The sequence below is a fragment of the Protopterus annectens genome, chromosome 3.part1 (genome assembly GCF_019279795.1).
Source record: "Protopterus annectens isolate FY-2018-M chromosome 3.part1, PAN1.0, whole genome shotgun sequence".
NCBI classification, from domain to species: domain Eukaryota; kingdom Metazoa; phylum Chordata; order Ceratodontiformes; family Protopteridae; genus Protopterus; species Protopterus annectens.
This window is the reverse complement of record NC_056732.1, coordinates 69,633,074-69,658,073: the sequence shown is the minus strand read 5'-3', so window position 1 is coordinate 69,658,073 and position 25,000 is coordinate 69,633,074. Positions and strand designations below refer to the sequence as shown.

The window sequence follows — 25,000 nt, the reverse complement described above, 5'->3', positions numbered from 1 at the left end:
CCATAAATGTACATGTTCGAGTGTTCACACTGCTACAGTCATCACACTTGGGTTATCCTGCCGTCAGGCGGTCCCGCAGTCAGCCAGAGTTCCAAAGTCCTGGTCTGGCATCAGTTGATGTCGCTTCTTCCCTGACGTCAGTGCGGCAGGGATATATAAGAGGCATCAGACGCCATTTCTTCAGTTTTTCTTGCCCCAGATGTCAGGTGCCCCCTAGTAGGTGGGCAGTACATATTGCCAATAAAACATGTACAGAAAATACCAAGAATACCTTCAGTTACAAGCAAATACACCACAACGGTTGTATCAGATAGAAAAGTATAGAAAAGTTCAGCTAGTTCAGAGGGGATGGAGGGAGGGTAACGTGGACTGCAGCAGTGTGAACACTCTAACATCTACATTTATGGTAGGTACAAAACTGTACTATGTTCATCGTGTTACACTGCTGCAGTCATCACACATGGGTTGAATCCCAAAGCTAAGGATGGGTGGTGAAGTTAAACAGGGGTTGGAGAAGCTAGTAGGCCCTGCAGAACTGCAGTGGCAAAGCCAGCTCTAGTCTTAGAGTATAAAGGTAAGTGATAGTGCTTGGTGAAGGTGTGCACTGAACTCCAAGTTGCAGCTTCCAAAATATCATTGGTTGGTACCCCCCTGAGAAAGGCTGTTGATGTTGCTGTAGCCCTGGTGGAGTGGGACCTAATGCTAGCAGGTACCGGTTTACCATGATGTGTGTAACAGAAACGTATACAATGTCCTATCCATTTTGAAATGGTCTGTTTTGAGATAGCTTTTCCTTGTGATCCTGCAGCATAAGATACAAAGAGCTGGTCAGATTTTCTGAAAGCCTTAGTTTTATCCAAGTAGTAACGTAATTGCCTGTGAATATCCAAGGAGTGCATGAGTCTTTCTCCTTTGTTCTGGGGGTTTGGGACAAAGGTGTGTAAATGAATGGTGTGGTTTAGGGCCACACTGGAAACCACCTTTGGCATAAAGGAAGGGTTAGTCCTTAGAGCGACTCTGTCTTGATGAAAAATGAGGAAAGGCTCCACTGCCATTATGGCCTGTAGCTCTGAGACTCTTCTAGCTGAAGTTATTGCTAGTAGCAGGGCAGTTTTCCATGACAGAAACTTTAAATCAGCTGAAATAGCTGGTTCAAAGGGCAGCAGTGTAAGCTTTCCCAGAACAAAGTTGAGGTCCCAAGTTGGTGTTGATGCTCTCCTGGGCGGTCTTGTGTTCTTAGCCCCTCTGAGGTACTGTCTTAGAAGTGAATGTGAAAATACAGGAGGATCCGTGTTGTAGTGAGCTGAAATCGCAGAGGCGTGGATCTTAATAGATGAAAAACAAAGTCCTTTGTGCAACATCTCCGTTAAATATTGTAGAATCTGAGGAATGTTTGGAGCAAGGGGATTTTGGCCTTTAGACTGGTTCCAGGCGCAAAATCTTTTCCATTTGTCTGAATCGGCTTTCCTGGTGCTGGGCCTCCTGGCCTCCAGAATGACATCCATAACAGCTTTAGATAGAGGTGTTGTCTGGTTGTTTAGGTAATTTGCCATGCAGCCAGATTTAAAGTCTTGAGCTGGCTGTGTAGAATCTGATTGTTTTGCCGAGTGAGCAGGTGAGGAATTTGGGGTAAAATCCATGGTAGGCCTTGGGCCATGTTCCTTATTATCGGGTACCAGTGCTGGCGTGGCCAGTCTGGAGCAATGAGTATCATTTGTGGCCTCTCTAATCTGACTTTCAGCAGCACCTTTGCTAGAAGAGGCAGTGGAGGAAAGGCATACACTGTTAATGTTTTCCAACTGAATGAGAGGGCGTCCACTTTCCAAGCTAGTGGGTGGAATGTCCTTGTGCAAAATTTCTGAAGTTGGTAGTTTTGGGGGTTGGCAAACAGATCTATGTCTGGGTGACCCCATTTTTGAGTTATCATTGCAAATACTTGTGGATCCAGTTTCCACTCGTGGGGATCCATGATGTTTCTGCTTAGGTTGTCTGCCAATGTGTTTTTCTTTCCTGGCAGGAATTGTGCTTGTAGTTGAACTTGGTAAGTCAGTGCTGTGTTCCACAAGGTCATTGCTTGCCTGCATAGGGGGTAGGAGTGTGCCCCCTTGCTTGTTTATGTACCACATTACTGTGGTATTGTCCGTCTTTATTAGGAGTTGTCCTGGATGTAAGAGGTCCTTGAAAGCTGTTAGGGCATTCTGTACAGCTAGCATTTCTTTTTGATTGATATGCAGATGACTTTGGTCTGTATCCCATTTGCCCTGGATGCACTTGTCCTGCCATGTGTGCTCCCCAGGCATAATCCAATGCATCTGTTATAGTTTGCCTGGCTGTGGGCAAGGTAAAAGGCTGACCCTTGTTGAGGTGACATGCCTGTGCCCACCATAGAAACTCCTGTTGAAGGCAGGGAATGAGTGGTATCATTGTTTCCAAGCTGTGGTTGTGCTGTGTCCATACGCTCTTCAGATACCATTGTAATTTCCTCATATGCAGTTTTGCAAATGGTATTAGGAGTATGCAAGATGCCATGAATCCCAAGGCCTGCAGAATTTTTCTTGCAGGGAGTTGGGTCTTTGTTGCCATCATTTTGAAGTATTGAGTCAGCTGTTGCTTGTCTGGCATGAGATTAGCCATCTGGGTCGTTGTATTCAAGCTGCCACCCAGGAATGTTATGTTCTGTGAGGGAACTAGTTTTGATTTATTTTCGTTTACTGTGTACCCTAGGCAACTTAAAAGGTGTTTGACAAACGCCAGATGCTTTAAAAGAATGTCCTTGCTTTCTGCTTGAATAAGGCACTATCGTCCAGGTATGGGTATATTTGAATTCCTCTTTGTCTGCAGTATGCAATTACTGGTGCCAGGCATTTTGTGAAGACCCTGGGCGCAGTAGATAAGACAAAGGGCAGTGCAGAGAATTGATAATGAGTTGAACCTGCAATGAAACGGAGGTATCTTCTGCAATTTTGCCTGATAGGGACATGCAGGTATGCCTCCTTGAGATCCAACGTTAATAGCCAAGCCTTCTTGCCCAGCATGGGAAGAAGCTGCTGCAGTGTTAGCATCTTGAATTTGGGTACTTGGAGGTAGGTGTTTAGAATTGAAAGGTCCAGAATGGGTCTCCAGGTTTTGTCCTTTCTGGGGACTAGAAAGTCTTGAGTAAAATCCTTGTCCTTGCTCCTGTGTAGGTACCTGTTGAATGGCTCTCGTGTACATGAGAGCTGTAATTTGTTTTTGTGCCTCCGCCCATTGATTTGGTGGCAGGTTTGGCATTCCTCTTATCCTTGGCAAGGTGTGAAAGTGAAATCTGTATCCTTGTGAAACAATGCTTAGGACCCATTTGTCTTTTGTGATGATGTGCCAGTTGTCTGCAAAAAGTGCTAATTTTCTTCCCAAGGGAGCTGCCAAGAGAGATTTGCTTGGCAGTCTGAGGGTTAAGTCATTGTGTTTGTCTTCTGTTCGCTTGGGCCTGTCTTCTCCTCCTTTCTGGGTAGCGGCACCCCATTGGCATGGTTTGTAAGGGCCTTGTGACTCACCTCTGCCCCTTGGACGTCTGCATTTGCCCCTCTGTGGTCTGTCAGATGCTGGAAAGGACCATTTTTTTGTTGGCCAATTTCTGCTGAAACGAGGGGGTTGAACCTGTAAAAAAATCCTTGACCGTCTGCATAGATTTTGCCTTATCCTCCATTTTCTTTAAAAACTCTTCTGCTTTTACACCAAATAAATCATCCTGCTGTAAAGGTGCATCCAATAACTTTGCTTTAACATGATCAGGCAGGGTTTGTTCTTTTAACCAAGCATGTCTACGTATGACAGACCCAGTCACTGCTGCTCTACAGGAAGCTTCCAATGAATCAAATCCACATTGTAAAGTATTTTTGCCCACCTGTTCAGCAGCATGTAACAGATCCTGCATTTCCTTGAAATCAGGCTGCTCTGAATGTGTGCTCATTTTTTGTTTTAACTGGGACATTAGGAATTGCTGATATTTCAGCATGTGAAACTGGAAATTTAAAGCTCTCATAGCTAGAGTAGCTGAGGTGTAGACCTTCTTTCCCCATCTATCTAGTGCTCTGGAATCCCTTTCAGATGGTACAGTATTTTTAGCAACAGAGGCCTTAACTCCTTTGGGACCCTTGGAAATTGTTTCTGGGTCAGCAACAGGGTTTTTATATAGGAATTTGTGTGAGACAGGGACTCTGTAGTATCTGTCTGGTTTGGCTGGAGCAGGAGGTAGAGAGTCTGGGTTAAGACTAGATTCTAAGTAAACATCATCCACAATGTCTAACACGGGAGGGAAAGCAAGTGGTCTGTGCTGGGGTAGTAAAAGGAACCCTTGGAGCCTTTTCTTAGAATCAGAGTAATCCTGGCCTTCCCAGTGGAAATGTTCCCTCATGGTATGTAAAGTTTCCCCAAAGGAGTAGTCTTCTGGAGGAGATGCTGAGAGAATAGATTCTTCAGCATCAGAATCTTCATAAGGGGGAAAGGAGTATTCCTGTTCCTCAGAAGAATCTGAGGAAATTGAAACCTGGTCAGAGGAAGCATAATCCTCCTCCTGTCTTGGCCTTTTATCAGGAGGGGGATGGGAACCCCTGATAAGGGTAATTAAATCTTCAGCCATCTTAAGCATCTGTTTCTTAGGCATGGGGCCTAGTACTGGAGACTGATGTACAGTCTTTTTTGGTTTTAATGGAGTTTTAAGCTTGGCATAACATTTCATGGTGAGTGTAGTCAGTCTGAAGACACCTTCTGCAACCGAAGGGGCTTCTACTGCACCGGAAAAGTACAGTTTTGTACCTACCATAAATGTAGATGTTCGAAGATCCACATTGCTGCAGTCCTAACACTTGGGTAGTCCGCTGTCCCTCGATCGGCCCGAATATCAGAGTATAAGGCTGACGTCGGTCAAGGCATTGACTGACATCAGAACGTCAGGGTACAAATGCGCATGACCGACGTCATATCCTCAGTCTTTTCTTGCCCCAGATGTCAGAAGACCCTAAAAAGAAAGGTCAAAACCCATAGACAACAACTAAACAACCAACCAGCCTAACACCAGAAGTATGTACAATATACACAATATATACAATATGCAATATACCTCAGATGGATAACCCAACCCCCACAACCACCTCAAACTACAGAGGGAAGGAGGTAAATTGGACTGCAGCAATGTGGATCTTGAACATCTACATTTATGGTAGGTACAAAACTGTACTATGTTCTTCATCTCACATTGCTGCAGTCCTAACACTTGGGTAGAATCCCAAAGCAGAGGAAAGGGAGGATGGCTAAACTACAAAGAAGCAGGAGCTGCCAAAATGCCCTGCAAGACAGCAGTGGCAAACCCAGCCCTGGATTTAGAGTACAGTGGAAGGTGGTAATGCCTAGAGAAGGTATGCACTGAACTCCAAGTGGCTGCCTCCAAAATATCCTTAGTAGCCACCCCCCCTCAAAAAAGCTGTTGAAGTGGCAGTAGCCCTAGTGGAATGAGGCCTAATCCCAGCTGGAATCTCTTTGCCATGATGGGAATAACAGAAAGCAATGCAAAATCCAATCCACTTAGAAATAGTTTGTTTTGACACGGGCTTGCCCTGAGAGCACAAAGCAAAAGAAACTAATAACTGCTGAGATTGTCTGAACCCTTTAGTTCTGTCCAAATAATATCGCAACTGCCTGTGTACATCTAAAGTGTGCAAAATCTTTTCCCCTTTAGTTTGGGGATTTGCATAAAAAGTAGGCAAATGAATAGTTTGGTTTAAAGCCACACTAGAAACCACTTTAGGCATAAAGGAAGGATTAGTACGTGAAGATACCCTATCCTTATGGAAAATTAAGAAAGGCTCAACTGCCATAAGGGCCTGCAATTCAGAAACCCTTCTTGCAGAGGTAATGGCCAACAAAAAAGCAGTCTTCCATGACAAATATTTCAACTCAGCAGTAGCTGCAGGCTCAAAAGGTTGCAGAGTGAGTTTCTCCAACACAAAATTGAGATCCCAAGCAGGAGTAGGAGCCCTTCGTGGGGGTCTTATATTCTTTGCCCCTCTAAGAAATTGCTTGAACAAAGGATGAGACAACAATGGTGGGTCACAATCGTAGTGAGCTGAAATTGCTGCAGCATGAATCTTAATAGAAGAGAAGGACAAACCTTTGTCCAATAACTCAGTAAGATATTGAAGAGCCACACTTAAATCAGGCTCAAACATCCAAATCCTTAGCTGCACTCCAAAATAAAAATCTCTTCCATTTATCTGCGTACACTTTCCTTGTACTAGGCCTTCTAGCTTCCAAAATCACATTCAAAACTTGTTGTGGAAGTTGAGACCCTCTCTGGTTTAAAACAGAATATGCCATGCTGTTAGGTGAAGAGAGTGAAGTTTGACATTGAGCAAATGACTGTCCTGGGACAACAGATGTGGAATCAAAGGCAAAGTCCATGGAGGCTTCCGTACCAGACTTCTCAGTAATGGATACCAGTGCTGTCGAGGCCAATCTGGAGCTATCAAAATCATCCTTGGCTTGTCCTGTCTGACCTTCAGAAGTACCTTTGGGAGGAGAGGCAGAGGTGGAAAGGCATACACATGAAGATTTTCCCAACTGAAAGAAAGAGCATCCACTTTCCAAGCTGTGGGATGAAACCTTTGTGCAAAACTTTGGCAGCTGGTGGTTTAGTGGAGAAGCGAACAGATCTATGTCTGGAGTTCCCCAGGACACTGTCAATTTCTGAAATACATGAAGATCCAGTTTCCACTCGTGGGGATCCATGATTTGTCTGCTTAACACATCTGCTAAGGAGTTCTGTGCTCCCGGCAGAAACCTTGCCTGAAGACTTAGTTGTAAACTGAGAGCAGTCTCCCACAAAATCATTGCTTGCCTGCATAGAGGATAAGAATGTGTTCCCCCTTGCTTGTTGATGTACCACATGACAGTTGTGTTGTCTGTTAGAATCAACACCTGCCCTGGAAGAAGTAAATCCTTGAAGGATATTAATGCAAACTGGACTGCTAACATCTCCTTCATGTTGATATGTAGATGTTGTAGTCTGGCAGGCCACTTGTCTTGTATCCACTTTCCATTTAGATGAGCTCCCCAAGCTTTGTCTGAGGCATCTGTCGTTAAAATCTGACTCGCCTCTGGCCGGGTCACAGAGAGTCCTTGTTTAGGTGACATTCCTGAGCCCACCACAAAAATTCCTTTTGAATGCAAGGTATTATTTGAATGACAGTGTCCAGATCCTGGCAGTGCTGTGTCCATACATTTTGAGATACCATTGTAGCTTCCTCATATGCAGTTTGGCATTGGGAAGCACCAGAATACAAGATGCCATGAACCCTAAGGCTTGAAGGACTGTCCTTGCAGTCAGCCCGGACTGATGAGATAGTTGATGGAAGTAAAGGGATAGACTCTTGTTTGTCCGGGGTTAAAAAGGCCATCTGGGATGCTGTATTCAGTCTCACACCCAGAAAGCACATGTCCTGAGAGGGTACTAGACTGGACTTTATTTCGTTCACAGAATACCCCAGGCATCTTAGCACTGCTATCACATATTCCAAATGATGAAGAAGCTCTTCACTTGCTTGAGACAGAATCAGGCAGTCGTCCAAATAAGGATAGATCTGTATTCCTTTTAGCCTGAAGAAAGCAATCACTGGAGCCAGAACTTTCGTGAACACTCTGGGCGCAGTAGATAAGCCAAAGGGCAATGCAGAGAACTGATAGTGAGAAGTCCCAGCTCGAAAACGCAGATATTTCCTGCAACTTAGTCTGATAGGAACATGAAGGTAAGCTTCCTTGAGATCCAAAGTCACCATCCAATGATCTTTGCCCAGCAGAGGTAAAAGCTGCTGCAACGTCAACATTTTGAACTTGGGAATGTCCAGATAAGTGTTGAAGATAGACAAATCCAAAATTGGTCTCCACGTGTTCCCTTTCTTTGGTACTAGGAACAGGCGAGAATAAAATCCTAGGCCCCTTTCTGGCATAGGAACTGGCTGTATGGCCCCTATTTGGAGTAACAGAGAAATTTGCTTGTGAGCCTCTATTCTTTGTTGAGGAGGAATGTCTGGCATGCCTTTGAAAGGAGGCAAGGTATGGAAATAAAACCTGTAACCGTGATGTATGATATCCAGTACCCATCTGTCTTGGGTGATCAAACTCCTATTTTCTTTGAAAAGTGCCAATCTTCCTCCCAAAGGTGCTGCCAGGCGAGAAGGTTCTGGCAGCTGAAAAGGTAGGTCATTGGGTCTGTTTACGAAAGGACTGACCCCTGCCCTCACCCGAAGACTGTGCAGGAGAACTCTCTCTTCTAGGCCTGAAAGAGCCCTGACCTCTGCCCCTGCCACGTCTAGATCTACCCCTAGACTGCGAATCATAAGAAGGATACGTCCACCCTTTAGTAGGCCAATTTCTACTAAACTTTGGAGGCTGAACCTGCAAAAAATCTTTAACAGTCTGCATAGACTTAGCCTTGTCTTCCATTTTCTTTAAAACTGCCTCAACAGGAGAACCAAACAAGACATTAGATTGCAAAGGGGCATCCAAAATCCTAGTTTTAACATGGTCAGACAAATTTTGATCCCTCAGCCAGGCATGCCTGCGAAGAACTGACCCAGTAGCAGCCACCCTAGACGAGGCCTGTACAGCATCAAAACCACATTGCAAAGAATGCTTACCCACCTGTTCAGAAACATGCACTAAATCTTGTAACTCTTTACAATCAATACCTTCCGCCAAAGCATCAACCTTAGATTTCAACTGTGAAAGGAGATAATTTTGATATTTCAACATGTGAAACTGGCAATTCAAAGCTCTCATGGATAGAATGGAAGAAGTATAAACTTTCTTTCCCCATCTATCCAAGGCCCTGGCCTCTTTATCTGCCGGAACCGGATTCTTGACAACAGAAGCCTTAACACCCTTAGGCCCCTGGCTAACGGTTTCTGGGTCTGCCCTAGGACTCTTAAAAAGATACTTATGAGCTTCAGGCACCCTGTAATACCTATCCGGTTTAACAGGAGCAGGAGGCAAAGAATCAGGATTAAGAGAAGCCTCTGCAAACACATCTTCCACCACATTGAGAACAGGAGGTATAGCTAAAGGCCTATGCTGGGGTAAAAACAAAAATTCCCTAAGCCTTTTCCTGGAATCAGAGAAATCCTGACCTTCCCATTTAAAATGCTCTCTCATGGAGTGAAGGGTCTCTGAAAAAGAAAAATCCTCCGGAGGAGAAGCAGAAGGAGTAGAATCATCCACATCAGAATCAGAATAATGAGAATACTCCTGCAAGTCTTCAGCCGAAGACTCAGACACATCTGAAGCCTGCTCATAATCCCCCAACACAGGCTCCATCCTAGGCCTCTTATCAGGAGGGGGCATAGAGCCTCTAATTAAAGTAATTAAATCTTCTGCCATTTTAAGCATGTGCTTCTTGGGCACAGAACATGAAGAACTAGGAGGGACACCCACAGAAGCAAAACTAGACCTGCCTCTAGGAGAAGCCTTGGAAGCAGAAAGAGAGGGCCTAGACACCTTGGGAAGGGAGGGGAGTACAGTTATCTGAGAAGCCCCTACAGCCTGACCTGCCTCCTGGGAGGCCACATCCTGTAAAAACAAAGTTTCCCCCTGGGACTCCTGAGAGGCCTCCGTCGGAACCACCGGTTCCACTGACGCCTCTAAAGAACCGGCGTCCGGTTCGGACGACTCCTCTAACCTAGGTTTAACCGCCTTGTCCTTGCGTTTCTTTGAGGAAGCCGGCGTCGGAGCATCCGACAGCATATTGTAATTGCTCCGCTTCCCAAAGACCAACCTGGCACAATCCAACCTTCGCTTTATAGTGCGTTTATTGAACCTAGCACAAAAGCGACACCCAACAACGTCGTGCTCAGGTCCCAAACAAGGTATACACAAATTGTGGTAATCCCTATGCGGTATCTGTTTCCCACAAGAAATACAGTTATTTACTTTTTCTGACATCCGGTAAACCACTGAGGCAAGAAAAAAACAAAATATTCCCCAACGGGGTACTTAACCAACTCTGACTTCAGTCTGAAACTCCGAATTCGAAATATTTCAGAACGCCGAACGGCACTTGCAACACTGCTTCTGCATCGGACCATGCGGCAAAAAAGACTGAGGATATGACGTCGGTCATGCGCATTTGTACCCTGACGTTCTGATGTCAGTCAAATGCGCCTTGACCGACGTCAGCCTTATACTCTGATATTCGGGCCGATCGAGGGACAGCGGACTACCCAAGTGTTAGGACTGCAGCAATGTGAGATGAAGAACATCTCCTTCTGCTGTGGAGTCGGAAGGGCCTAAAGAAGAAGGCTTCGGTAGCCTAGTACTCTCCGCTTGTGAATCAGAAGCAGTCTGGGGTTCTAAATCAGCGGTCTTCAGGGGCTGCGTAGGCACCTCACTGCAACCCGGAGAACCGGCGACAGGCCCAGCACAGGCCTCGGTGTCTGGTTTGGTTCTAGGCTGCCTGTCCTTATCCTTGCGTTTTTTATGCATGCCGGTCGTCGGTTGCTCCGACGGCATAGTATAATTAAATTTCCTACCAAAGTAATGTCGGGCAAATCAAACCGACGTTTGACAGTTCGTTTATTAAACCTAGCACAAAACCGACAACCTGTGACGTCGTGGTCTGGGCCTAGGCAAGGAATACAATAAGAATGAAAGTCCTTATGAGGTATATGCTTCCCACAAGAAATGCAATTGTTAACTTTTTCTGACATCGGACTGAGGCAAGAAAAGGTTCCCCAACAGGGTACTTAGTTTTATTGAAGACTTTGGTCTGAAATTCGATTTGAAAATCTCAGGAGTCAGCCGACCGGCACTTGCGAACTGCTTCTGCTTCGGGCACCGCGCGGCAAGAAAGACTGAAGAAAATGGTGTCGGATGCCTCATATACCCTGCCGCACTGGCGTCAGGGAAGAAGCGACAGCAACTGACACCGGACCAAGACTTTGGAACTCTGGCTGACTGCGGGACCGCCTGACGGCAGGATAACCCAAGTGTGATGACTGCAGCAGTGTAACACGATGAACATCCTGCTGTTGAGCCTCTGCCCACTGATTTGGGGGTGGAAGTGGAATCTGTATCCTTGGAAGACTATATTTAAAACCCATTTGTCCTGGGTAATGAGTTCCCAGTATTTTGCATGCAGGGCAATCTTTCCCCCTCAGCGGGTAGGCAGTTTGGCAAGGCTTGGGAAGTTTAAGGTTAAGTCATTTTGACATTTTTCCACAGGGGGGTGTCTTACTTTTCCAGCTTTGGAAGTGGGAGCCCACCACTGCTTAAGCCTATGCGTGCCCTTAGACTGTAGCCTAGGTGGTCTGCTGTTCCTGGGTTTGGACTGAGAAGGCCTGTAAGAGTCTGTAAAGGACTAATTCTTACAAGTACAATGCCTACTAAATCTGGGAGGCTGTACTTGTAGGAAATCTTTAACAGTTTGCATAGATTTAGATTTTTTCTCCATCTTTTTAAGGACGACTTCTGCTTTGCTACCAAACAGGTGGTCATGGTTTAAAGGGAGCATCTAGTAATTTAGCTTTAACACGATCTGGCAAGTTTTGCTCCTTAAGCCAAGCATGCCTTACAAGTACAGACCCAGTGACAGCAACCATGCAAGATGCTTCTAAACAGTAAAACCACACTGCAAAGTACGTTTACCAACTTATTCAGCAGAATGCATTAAATCCTGCAATCCTTTATATTCAGCAAAGTCAGGAATCATCATTTTCTGTTTAAGCAGTCCCATAATATGCTGCTGATACTTTAACATATGAAACTGACAGTTTAAGGCCCTAATGGCCAAAGCAGCAGAAGTGTATACCTTCTAACCCAATCTGTCAAAGGCCCTGGAATCTATATCAGAGGGGGTAGGGTTTTTGGCAGTAGTAGCCTTAATGCCTCTAGTTCCTTGGGAAATGTTCTCTGGGTCCGCAGTAGGATTCTTGAAAAGGAACTTGTGAGAGTCAGGTACTCTAATACCAGTCAGGTTTTCTGGGAGCAGGAGGTAAAATATCTGGGGCCAGGCTACATTACAAGAAGTTTCCGTGAGAGGGGTTACAGAGAGGGCCTGATAGAGGGAGCAGTAAGTAAAGGTAGAGTCTTTAGGAAGGATAAATATAGACCTTGGATTAATATAACAGGGGTAAAAAAGGGGCAGGACATAGCTGCTAGGAATACACAAACAAGACAAAAGGTGATGTTGACATATGGAAGTAACAAAGGGTGTTCGTGATATAATAAACAAAAACTGGAATATAATCACCAGTGATGCTCACTTAGGGGACATTGTAGGAAGTAATCCATGGTTTGGTTATAGGAGGAACAGGAACCTTAAGGACATGCTTTGTAAAGAGAGGATTGCTAACACTACTAAAGCTTTGCCCATAATGAAGGGTACAGTACCATGCGGCCATTGCAAGGCTTGTGTATACATCAATAGGGATGTGGTTTTTGTACATCCGGTCAGTGGAAGGAGGGTTCTGTTAAAAGGGAGAGCAACATGTAGGACAACGGATGTAGTATATTTGGCCAACTGCAATTCCGGTCAGAGCTACTATGTAGGGATGACCAACAATATGCTCAAGGTCAGGGGATTGCAACACGTCTTCAATAAGAAATCAAGATAAACACAATGCATTATGTAGGCACATAAGAAACAATCCTACACATCAATTTAGTTTTAGGGTTATACAAAATGTTGTTTTGAACAGCAGAGGTGGAGATATAAAACACACTACTGAATTAGTGGAATCTAAATGGATTCTTGAATTAACAGCACACAGGTCTCCTGGCTTAAATGATGTTGTGCCCCTTAAGCCAGCCCTCAAGAAAAGGCGGGCTTTTTACTGAAATTTGGTTGGTAGATGAGTATTTTAAATATGTCTGTAACATTTTTTGAATTAGTCTGATGAAGGGTTTTGGCCCGAAAGCGCTAACTACAAGTGGATTACTACAAGTGGATTTGTGTGTCAATAAATTGTTTTTGGTTTTAACATCAGCAGTTTCCAGCAACGTTTTTTCTTTGTGGACAATATTTTATGTGACTGTTGCTGGGATTAGGCATAGCACAAGCTTTCTTTCGTTTACATTACAAGAAGGCATCATCTGCAATGTCCAGGGCAGGAGGGATAGCTAAGGGCCTATGCTGAGGGAGGAGTAAGAATTCCCTAAGCCTCTTTTTGGAGTCAGAGTAATCCTACCTTTCCCAGCGGAAATGTTCCCTATGAGTGTGCAAGGTTTCATCAAAAGAAAAATCTTCTGGAGGGAAAGCGGGGGAATGGAATCCTTTGCATCAGAATCCTCATAGGTAGCTAACGGCAAATCCTGGTAATCAGAACAAACAAATTTCAGAATCCTGATGAGAAGAATCAGAAGGAAAATCAGTTTTAGGTCTCTTAGAGGGGGAAGGCTGACTTCCCCTAATTAAAGTAATAAGGTCTTCAGCCATTCTTATTTGTTTTTTAGGCATATGGGCCTGACCATGCGGTTTGGACGTCAGTTTTCTAGGCGTAGGTCGAGTTTTAGGCATTGAAGAAGGTGGCGTCTCTTTGAAATGCAAGTCTGTAGGCCTGAATACACTCTCAGAAGCCGGTGCCTGCACAGCGGCTCCGAAGCCATCTAAGGTAAAGACATCTGCAGGTTCCACGGTCAAAAAAAAGCATCTTGTGGCATACCCAACTCCAAATGGGTCTAAGCAGAGGCCTGCGAATCTGAAGTAGTGGGTATGAGGGGCTGCGAAAGCACCTCACCGAGTACAAGCGAACTGGCGATTAGCTTAACGGAAGCGTCGGCAGTTTTGGACCTATGCGGTCTGTCTATCTTTACATTTTTTTCGGAATATTGGTAGTCTGATAGCTTACAGACGACATTTCTGGACAGTTAAACGGAGAGCCAAAATAATTTCCTGCAAAAATAGACTACGAATAGTTTAGGGGTTGAATAAAGCACAAAACCAACAGCGAGGGATGTCGTGGTCTCGGCCTAAGCAAGGAATGCAGTACGAATGAAAATCTTTGAGGCATTTGCTTTCCACAGGTAAGACAATTGCTAACTTTTACTGACATCAGTTTAATAGCAAGAAAGAGAACCCCCAACGGGTAGTTAGCTTTTTTGAAGATTTCGGTTCTGAAACTCGAAAACGAAAATTTCAGAAGTCGGATGACCAGCACTTGCTAACTGCTTCTGCTACCGCGCAGCAAGAAAGACTGATGTAATGGCGTCGGCTGCATGCTTTATGACCCTGATGACCTGACATCATGGAAGAAGAGACAGCATCCGACGCAGGACCTCAAGACTTTGATATTCAGGCCAGCTGAGGGCTACCTGCAGGCAGATAATCTAAATGTAATGACTGCAAAAGTGAAACAGGAAGAACATCTGGTCTCCAAATGTTCTCTTTTTCACACATGGAACACATAGGAAGAAGGAAGTTGCTCCATCACTCCTTGGGACAGAATTTGACAAATAGAAGGAAAAAAAGAGCGTGTGCAGGAGAAGGAGTGAAACCTCTAGAACGGAGAAATTTCTTCACTGCCATCTGTAACTACAATGAACATTTCAGACAAATGGCTTCTGAAAAATCAAACTGCTGCTAAACAGGAAAATGAAAATCCATATTTCTGGAATACAAAATGGGCTAGGGTGGGTGGGATGAGGTCACAAGGTCCCTTGAACAGTCATTAAGACTTGAACTGTCCTTGGTTTTGAGAGGTTTGAGATTTCTTTCTGAACTCCTTTACCATTTTTTTTCTAAAACATGTGGTTACCTGAACTCTGATTTTTTTTTTTTTTTTTTTTTTTTTTTTAACCAAAAGTGAATGAGAAATAAAATCCCTTGGGCAATTTGGAAAAGGAGGGCTGAAAAATGTTAGAGAGAGTGCCTGAATCAGCTTGCCCCTTTCATCACATTTTTTGATCACCTCTACAGAAGAGGGAACAAACACTAAACCCCTATCCAAAGGCCAACTTAAAATCTCATGTTTTACATCTGGGAGGTTTTGAGAATGCAGCCAAGCAAACCTCCCTATAAGAGTACCAGTGGTCATAGCCCTGGAAGTAGTATCAGAGTAATACACAAACTGCAAACAAAGAATAGTGACCAGTGCAATAGAAGAAACAGTTACTTAAACCATATTTTTCTTCACATGGTGAAGAAACATTCCATTGATAATTCAAATTTCTGAAAAATCAAAGTGGTAAAAGACTTTTTCACCCCCATACCCATCAATAATTTTCCCCTCATCAGAAATAGGACTGGAATTCATTAAGCACTTAGCAACAGTGCGATTAACTAAAGCTATCACTGCTGGGTTCAGGTTTGGGAGTAGGTGTATAAAACAATAAAATACTAAGGAACTTAACACATCTTTCATTTAAGGACTACTGCTGGCTGACTATTGTGACAAATTATAGTTAGCAAGACCTATTTTCTAAAGCAGATGACAGGAGGAATGAATGTAGTTTCAGGAAAATCCTTCTGTAACAACCCATCATATTTTCTAAGGGACTGAGAAACCTCAGTGCTCTCCCATGGTAAACAATGGCACATTCTAGTAATGATCTGTGACAAAAAAAAACTCCACAGAGAGATCAGAAACCAAGATCTCCATAGTCAAAAAGAAGTCAGAGCACAAAACCCTGAATCCATCCCTGCATCAGAGTCTTAAATCTCTTTAGTTTAAAAAAAAAATCCCTCTTTTACCAGAAACTACTTTACAATAAGGACCAACAGTGCAAGTTAAATCCTGACCCAGTCCCAGTAAACTTCTCCTATTCAAAGGAATTTGAGAAGTGGTAGATAAGCTTTGCATGCAGTTTCTTTCTGACAGGAAAAATGGGACCAGCTGTGTTAATAGCAGCAGCTGTCTCCCTAGGGATGGGCACAGCATTCTGACAACACAGAAACCTCTGTTCCCTTCCCCAGGGCTGTAAAGAGTGGCTCGCCCTTGCCCACTGAGAGGGACTCCAACAGGCACAGGGGACGTTGCTAACCCCCCCTCCCCTATCCATACTGGCTGTCAGAGGTACAACAAATGGTCACAACAGTCACCTCTTCATTTCTCCGCACGAATGAGTCAGAGTCCCCAGGTAAAGGCTCTCTGGTTGGCCATCATGGAAAGATGTGTCAGAGTACTGACAAACCAAAGGAAGCCCTGCGCCTAGACACAATATTAAATTTGTAGGGTACAACAAAGGCGGAATTGTTTGACCAGATGGCTGCCATACAAATATTTTCAATGGAAATCCTGGATGGCAAGGCAGAAGTAGCCACAGAGCTAGTAAAATGTGCTCTTGGAGGTCGAGGTAATTCTACATCTCTCCGAGAATAAATGAAGGTGATCCACTCAGTGATCCACTTGACCAGTGTGATTTTTTGACACTGCTCAACCTAATCTGTTAGTAGAAAAGGCTATAAACAACTTGTCTGACGTCCTGTGCTGCTTTGTTCTATGCAAAAAAAAAAAAAAAAAAAAAAAATGTAGTTGTCTATGAACATTAAGGACATATAGAATATACTCTCCTTTGTTGGAAAAAATGAGAAAAAGCACCAGTAACTGAATGGATTGGTTAATGTTTTCAAGCACTACTTTAGGCAGAAAAGAGGGATTGGTACGCAGTGAAAACCCTGGCTTTATGAAAATTATGTATGGGAGATTTGTAAGATCAGGAAGTAATGGCTACTGAAGAGATAGCCTTTTATGAGAAAAACTTCAAGTCAAAATTGGCTGCTGGCTCGGTCAGAGAAACTCTGCAGTACCAGTGGTGATGTTCCAGGGTGGAGAAGGATCTTTTTTTTTGGGGGGGGGGGGGCTCAGCGAAAGGATACCTTTCATAAACGCTTTGCATAATCTAAAAGTAGACAAGGAGCAAGATTGGCTAACTATATGAAAATTTGAAATTGCTGCCTGCTGAAGTTTGATCATAGAAAAACTTACTCCTTCCTTAAACAGGGTAATAAGAAAAAGCAAAATGTACGAGACAGATGTTGAAAAGGAATCAATATTTTTACTTGCAGCCAAAAAAAAAAAACAAACATTTCTATTTACTGTTGCAGACTTTCTTAGTTGAAAACTTCTGCAAGGCCAAAAATGGTATGAGATGGGGAAGCAAGTCTGGACTGTTAATATGGTTGGAAGTAGAGAAATCATGTGGTCAAGCTTCATGGCATGAAGACTGGGATGCTGCAATCCTGACAGGTGAGGGAGGGGATCCTGTCTTGGCTCAGTTATCCACAATGTATTTTAGATGAGACCAGAGGAAAGAAAACCATACCAGTCAAGGCCAAAAAGGGGCAAGGGCCTGCTTGCCTTCTGAAGAATATTTGGAATAAGTGGAAGAGGGGGATAGGCATAAAGGAAACCCAGGCACCAATCGTGCACCAGAGCATCCCTCTGGGACTACCCGGAGGCGGGATAATAGCGAAGAACTCACTGCACCTGTTGAGGGGAAAGGCAAAAAGATTACAGCAAGGCTGGCTCCAACATTTGAAGATCATGTTCGCCAATGACTGACGGACCACTCGTGCAGAATCAGGATAGATCTGCTTAGTCTGTCTGCCAAGCATGTTAATTTTTCCCAAGCATGCAAGTTGCAACTAGAAGTCAGTCCGAAGATACTGCCGATTCGCACATACTCATGGCCTCTCTGCATAAAGGGTAAGAACAGGTTCCTCCTTGTTTGTTGATGTACCAGACTACAGACGATGTCGGTGGGAACAGCAATGGTCCCCAGAGGGAACACGTCCTGAAAGGTTCACAACATTAGAAGAATTGTGTTCATCTCAAGGACACTGATAAGCATCCTGGTCTCCAGACACCACGTGCTTGGACCATCTTTTCCCTTGTAATGCTCCACCCCACCCCACCCAGGAAGCATCCATGGTCACTGTATCTATTAGAGGGGGAATCTTGAATAGTCTGCCTAAAAGGAGGTTGTCTTGATCCACCAACAGATAATGCATTTCTAGACTGGTGTCATTCTGACAAGAATAGAGAGATTGGTATATAGTACAGATCATTCTACTGCTAACATCCATTGAAGAACTCACATAAAGAACCTTGCCAGAAGAACTAAAAATCGCTGCTGACATTGACCCCAGATCTTGTAGGAGAAAGCGGGCAAGGCTGGGATGGATGGGATAACAGTTCCTGGACTTGATTCCCCAGTATCATTATGAGGTGAAGGGGGAAGAGAAGCTATTTGATTACTTCATGTTTAAACAGTGTTCTATGAAGTCTAGGCTCTTAGTCACATTGGACTCGTCTAAATTTATGTTGATGCCCACGGAGTGTGAGATGAATCAGAATCTCTGGCTTTGAGAAGTTGATGCTGCATGAGAGTGGTGAGGAGCTAATCACAAAAGTATGGAAACACTTGCAATCCTTTGAGCCTCATATGATCTAAGACTGCCATGGATTTGGTGAACACCTGGGGGGGGGGGGGTATTTGGGAGCTGTGGTAAGTAAAATGGCAGTGGTTTGAACTGAAAGTGATTGGTTCCCAGCCAAAAGCACAGGTATCTATTAGGGTGCCTATTTTGATATGGTAGATTTCAAGGATGTGTACTATTGAGCACATCTATCTTCCTTGTGCAATACAGGCAAAATGGACTAAACAGTAACCATTCAGAACCTCAACTTCTTTACATGAAGGTTCAATTTGCTTTGCTACACTATGAGTCACCTGTCCTTTTCCATACCAAAAGAAGCGAGAGTAAGTACCAAATTCTCTTTGTTCGGTCGGGACCTCTTGGATAACTTTTTTGTTGCAATTTTTGAATTTCTTGGGCTGACTGCTTCCTCTGTGTGGCATATAGGAGCCTCTGGATATTAAGTTTAGCACCGATGAACTGTTTCTAAAATGTGTCCAGACTACAGGGTGCAATGAAAGTCGACCCCTGACTGCCTCCCGAGATCAACAGTCGGGCAGCACTTCAAGAGTTTTGAAAGTATAGTCAGGGAACGTGTCCCTGAAGCTCTGGTTCTGCAGACCCCTTCTGCCTCAAGGGCGAAAGAGACCATTAAACCCTCCTCCTCTGCCTATTGAAGGCAGCTCACAGCGCAGGTCCTGGAAAGACCCTTGGGATTTACGGAACCACATTTTCTTGTCTCCAGGCTGGTTCCTCAAAAAGGACCTCTGAGGCATACAAAATTTGATTTAGATGGCAGAAAGGGTCTTCCCATCCTTTTTGATGTCGGTGAGGGCATCTCTAACAGAAGGCTCAAATAGTGATGAACCATCAAAAGGGGAATCAACAAAGGATGCCTTGAAGGGTTTCAGAAAAATTACAGTATCATACAAGTGTCTCTCCTTAAGGATAGGCTTGAACCAGCAGATTATGAGGTACTTCCACTATATGGGAGATTAGCCTCATTGAGGAGTTAGCAATGGATGACAGAGTGGCCATCTGGGGAGAAAGTTTCTTAAGCTCCTCCACAAGCACGGACTGAGAGAGAGGCTGAGAAGGTCCTTAGTCAGCTCTCTCTGAAGACAGGTAAAATAAGAGAGATAATTTAACGAACATAGTGCAAAGTTGGCCTAGACCGTAAATGCACTTTTCAAACCTGTCCAACACTCTATAGGTGCCTTGTTAGGCAGATGGGCATTGCTGCTTTCCTCCGCCAGTTTTCATTGTGGCCGCCTCCACCACAATGGCATCAGGGCCCTTAATCCAGTGTTTCCTTTCAGACAGTGTGACCTGGAACCTACAGGGGCATTTATAAAGAGGATCAATGGTATCCGCTTCCTTACATGACGGGAGGGAAAACAGATCAATAAAGTAGTCTGCCAGGGGGTGGGGGATCTACCAGGATGCAGATGGACCTGCCCCAAAATCCTCCAAGAACACTGACTCCTCAGGAGGAAGAGGTTTGACAGACCATTCACCTTTCTGCTACAGGATCTCTTAAATGTCTCCAAAGGAGACGCCAACAGATGGGGATAGAGGGGATTCATTCTCCCTCGAAGTGTTTTCGGTTAATGACTCCACTGGGGCGTCTGCCTCCTTTAGCGCATCTTATGGGGGACCTTCCTCAGTGAGGTACTTTGGGGAACTATCGGAATAAGGGGATCCCTTCCAGGGCAGGGAGATCCAGGAGACTGCTCAAGACCACAACCCAGTGGGGTTACAAGGGTAGGTTGTAAATGAAGAGAGAACAGTTCCACTACTTTCAAAGCAGACAGACTCAGAGAAGTCCTCTCCACTTCCCCTGAAGCAAAAAAGGGAAGGCAGTCAGGACACACTCCGGATCCATGGCCTCCAGAGGGTATCAGACCAGAGCTGTTGAGTGCCGAAGCACCAAGAAGGGAAAGTGCCAAGAAAGACTGAGCTGACCCCACTCCCCCAGACACAGATCAGAGATGCGCTCTCCTCTGAAGGAACAGAAAAAGGGCTGATCGGGGGCACCATTGCAGTCGAGGAAGGTGGTTTCCCCAGTAACAAAACCAACACTCTCGGGAGTCCTGAATCCTGTAACACAGGAGCAGTGGCCCTGAATGGAGAAAGAGTTATGATGGTATGGGCCTAGCTCACTGATCCAACAGGGGATGGAGACGACACTTCCGCTATCTGAATCTGGGCTTTGAGGAACTCCATCACCCTTGTCCATGTCTTCCTCAGACCAGCTTCTAAAAAACTTTGAATAAGCTGACAAGGACGGTCTCGGGTGCTTCAGCTTGGATGAAGGGGAATTTCCTAACCGGCTCTGGGACTTCCAATGAGCTCTCTGACACAGAGTCCTAGAATCAAAAACCAGAGTCGAAGAGGAAGAAGGTAACCGTGTAATTCCCTCAGTCGGATCCGAGAAGGCCTGTAGATCCGGTAAGATGGAAGTTACTTCGAATGAGAGGAGATTGGATCCAAAACTTTCTTTCCTTGGATTTTCGCTCCAGAGGCTCTCTTAGGGACGCAGAGAGAGACTTCGTAGACTCTTTGGAAGAAGAGAACAAAAGCCATGGAAGAGGTCTCAGCCTTGGAAGCTGAAGAAAGAAGACGACCCCTTAAAACAAGTTTGTTGTGCCTATCCGGAAGCACCCACAGATTAAAAGACGCAAAAGCTTCGCAAGAAGCTTTAAGGTGATCAGCACCTAAACAGATGATCCTCAACCAAGTTGCCCACAAGGAGTGTTTGTGCCCACAAGAAGTGCATTGCTTGAAACCCAGAGAGGGTTTGTCAGACATAATTCAGAGAAAAGAATCTAGCCGTACAGCCCACCAAATAACGAACACACACTTGGGTTTAAAACAAAAAAACAAAATAGTCCACGACCAAAACGATGACTTTTCTTCAACAAGGTTTAAAGTTAGAGAAGGAAACTATACCAGTACCATTTCCCAAGAAGCACAAGAGTAAGCTGTTCTAAACAGTTCTATAACAAGAAATTACAAAGTAAAAGACAACGAGAGAAGAGAATGGTAAGAAATAGCACTAGCAGAAGGTGAAGAAAAAAGCATTTTCTACTTAACCAGCCAAAACTGCTTGACATCACAGATCGGCGTCCAATCGCTGAAGTTGCAAATGAGATCTGAGGTGCTGGGGTGGGTGTACTGCACTAGGGGTAGAGGGAAGAGCTCGAGAATCGGATTCAGGTCTGGAAAATGTGGCCGAGCCAGATTAGAGAATCGGATACTAGACCCAATTGTGAGGAGGAATGAAGAGGACATCAGATTATGACATTTAATCAGTTTGAAGGTGTTTGCTCAACCCAATATTCCCTCCTGAGCCAATAAAAGAGGTAAACTATTTTTCATTTGCACAGTCACTGTCCACAACTTTGCTGGACAGACATACAATTACATTTCTTTAAAAACAGAGAAAATAGGGGATAGTAGATCCCAAAGGAAAATGATAACCATGTATTTGCAGAAAAAGTGCATGTTAGCCAACTGACAAAAGAGCAAGCCCTGAGCAAACAACACATCAAGTAGTAGTGACTTCACATACTCATGCTAATTATGAATGACAAGCAAAGAGTATTATATTGCCTTCTGCAGCACCTCCATATATACCCACACAGACTCCTCCGCAATAGTCTTCACAGAGGAACACAAACTTGGTAATTGCTGTGTACTGACTGATTTTTTCGCAGTGGGCAACCCTAAATGTTCAGATTTACCATTAAAATAACCCTTCTGAAGAAAAAAAAAAAAAAAAAAAAAAAAAAAAGTGATTTTACACTAAATAAATACAGTTGTGCTGAATAGCTTTATACTGTGGAAAAACTTGAAAATTACAAATTTACCTTCCTGCAAAACTGAAGAGTACAAACCTGCAGTTCCAGTACCATCGTCCTGATTATCAGTAGTTTCATCTTCATCTGCTGCCTGAATATTCTTTTGTTTCACTCGAGAATACATAGGAAGGTTCTCCTTATAAAGGGGAAAAAACAATTTCCAGATTTCAGCATTTTTCTGTAACAGCACTATACAGTAGCTTAGAGAAAAGCAGATTCAAGTTTCAAGAAGACAAGGTGGAGAAACCAAAAGCACAACTTTTCAATCACTGTTAAGTTAATACTACTGAACTTCCGAGCAATTCAAAGAAAGCCCAGTTACTTGAACTAGGTACCATATAGTTACTATAATAATGCATCTAATTACAGTACTTTGCTTCCTTCAGTACCATGTATATTCATGATGTGTTACAAGAGAAGTAACTCAACAGAAAAGGAAAACTCTGACTCTTGCACGGGGATTGCACAAGGATCCTCCAAATTCCAGGCAGTTGCCACTGCCACTACACCAACTAAAAGTGTCTGGACAGTTGGGCATCGGTTTACTGCCAAACAGTCCCCCCACCCCCCAACTAGGAAACCATCATGAAGAGGATTTTAAAAATCTGGCACGCAAACCCTACTAAAACCACCACACCAGCTCACACCTCAACCTCCACAAATACAGATAGCAATATAGCCTCCAAAATCAAACATCCCTTTACTGAGTCCATTAAATCTCTATCAACTCAACTATCCAAAAATAGCTACTCATCCATGCCCACAGCTCTTAACTAGTCTCCCTTTAATTTCTCACCTGTCAAAACCTCTACGATAAAAACACCTCTTAAAACTTAAACCCACTGCTCTTGCAGCAGATGGTTTACCAGCAAATTTCTTAAAAATGACTGCCGACTCCATATCCTATCAAGTCTCAATCCTTACTAACCGCTCTATACAGAAATCCTATATCCGTAAAACTGTGGAAAATCTCCTACATTATTCCACTTCATAAGGGTGGAAACTCCTATGATTTCTCATACTACTGCCCTATTTCCATTCTGTCCCCTTTGTCAAAGATACCAGAGAAATGTACACACTCTGAAGTCATGCATTTCCTAAAATCAAACACTCTCCTCTCCCTTACATAACATGGTTTCCGCCCACACCACAGCACAACCACCACTCTTCCCTCCTTCACTAACACGGTTAACCAACATAGACATAAATTTGTATATGCCATATTCCTGGACCTCTCCAAAGCATTTGATATGGTTTCTCACCCTATCCAAAGAGATGCACTAAACTCGTTAGTCTTTTCCCCATAACACTATTGCTTGGTTTGAAAATTACCTATCAGACCGACAACAATCTATCCAGTGGCAAGGAGTTACATCTCCTTTACTCCAAACCACTCTTGGTGAACCTCAAGGTTCCATATCGGAACCACTGCTCTTTTTTATCTTCACCAGTAACCTACATAACTCCACCCTGCAGGCCTCATTAATACAATATGCAGATGATTTCACCATAATCTTATCAGCCCCATCTCTTACCACCCTACACCACCTGGCCTAAGAATCCTTTGCCACAGAAGAAAGGTTGATCACTAATATTCAACTCATCTTAAATCCAAACAAAACAAAACTACTTCTATTCACCCCAAACAAAGCAAAAACCTCTCCATTCTCCTTCGCTATCATCTCCAATAATGGTACTGTTATTTCACCCTCCCCCCACACCAAGCTCCTTGGTGGTGAAATATATAACCTCCATTTTGACATCCAAATCTCTCAAACTATAAAAAAGGTACACAAAAAAATGGGTTCCCTATACAGACACAAAAATTGGCCATCAGATCAGGCTAAGGTCAACCTAGCTCAAACTCCCCTTCTTTCCACAAGGATGTCTTCAGCCCCAGTTCTCACTTATATAAGGAAATATGACCTGGACAAACTTGACTCGTTACAACAAAATCTCCAAGTTTACAAATAATTCCACATTTCGAACCCATCACTGCATACCTCTTAAACAACTTCAGTGGCTTGAGATCCCACAGCTACTAAAAACATCCAAAAAAAACTCCAGCTCTTAGGCAATTGCAAACTATCGACACACCAAATCGTCCAATCTGCTCTAAACAAATCACTTCTCTCTATCACACCAGCTAACACAGAAGACAGTCTATTTTCACATAGTATAGCAAAAACCTGGAATAATCTACCTCAAGCCACGACTTCTGCATCAACTACCACACAATTCAAAAACTCCCGGAAGGCCCACCTTATAAGTTTTTGGCTCTGTCCATGGGTCAACATAATCCTAAAAAATGTTACCTCTACACTTTCTCTCATGGTACATGTCTTTAGTAAACATGCTTGGTATTAACTGGATCCCTCAGCAAATATCTACTTGTTGCAATCTCAGCCTATTATTTTTTTTTTTTTTTTTTCTGATTTGACTGCCTTGACCGTTTTCTTTTCTTACTAGTTTCTTTTCTCACTAGTTGCTACCTGTATAACAATGTTTTTAACACCAAGTATAATATCAGTATTGTTGTTATTTGTGTTTATGAATTTATGTGGAGCTTTTCTACTCGTGCCTCCGCAGTAAAAGGAACTCGTCCAGTCGGACCAGCCCGGTAAATAAATAACACTCATTCAATCCAATACAAACCATGAACTAAAAAGAAAGTCATGCAAAGAGACAACAGACCTCCATGTCTGCAAGCTGAAAATGTTGCTTTGCAATGGCGGTCACTTTAAAAAAAAAAACTGCT

The 25,000-nt window shown here is 43.7% G+C and overlaps 1 protein-coding gene across 1 annotated transcript in view; it reads right to left on the bottom strand.

The window, feature by feature from the left end:
• ATAD2 (ATPase family AAA domain containing 2) overlaps positions 1 to 25,000 on the bottom strand; it is a 1,885,102-nt gene that overhangs the window by 1,356,056 nt on the left and 504,046 nt on the right. The window contains exon 6 of the mRNA XM_044066177.1: positions 22,279 to 22,378. Within this exon, the coding sequence (XP_043922112.1) occupies positions 22,279 to 22,378 (100 nt within the window). The remainder of the gene's footprint in view (positions 1 to 22,278; positions 22,379 to 25,000) is intronic.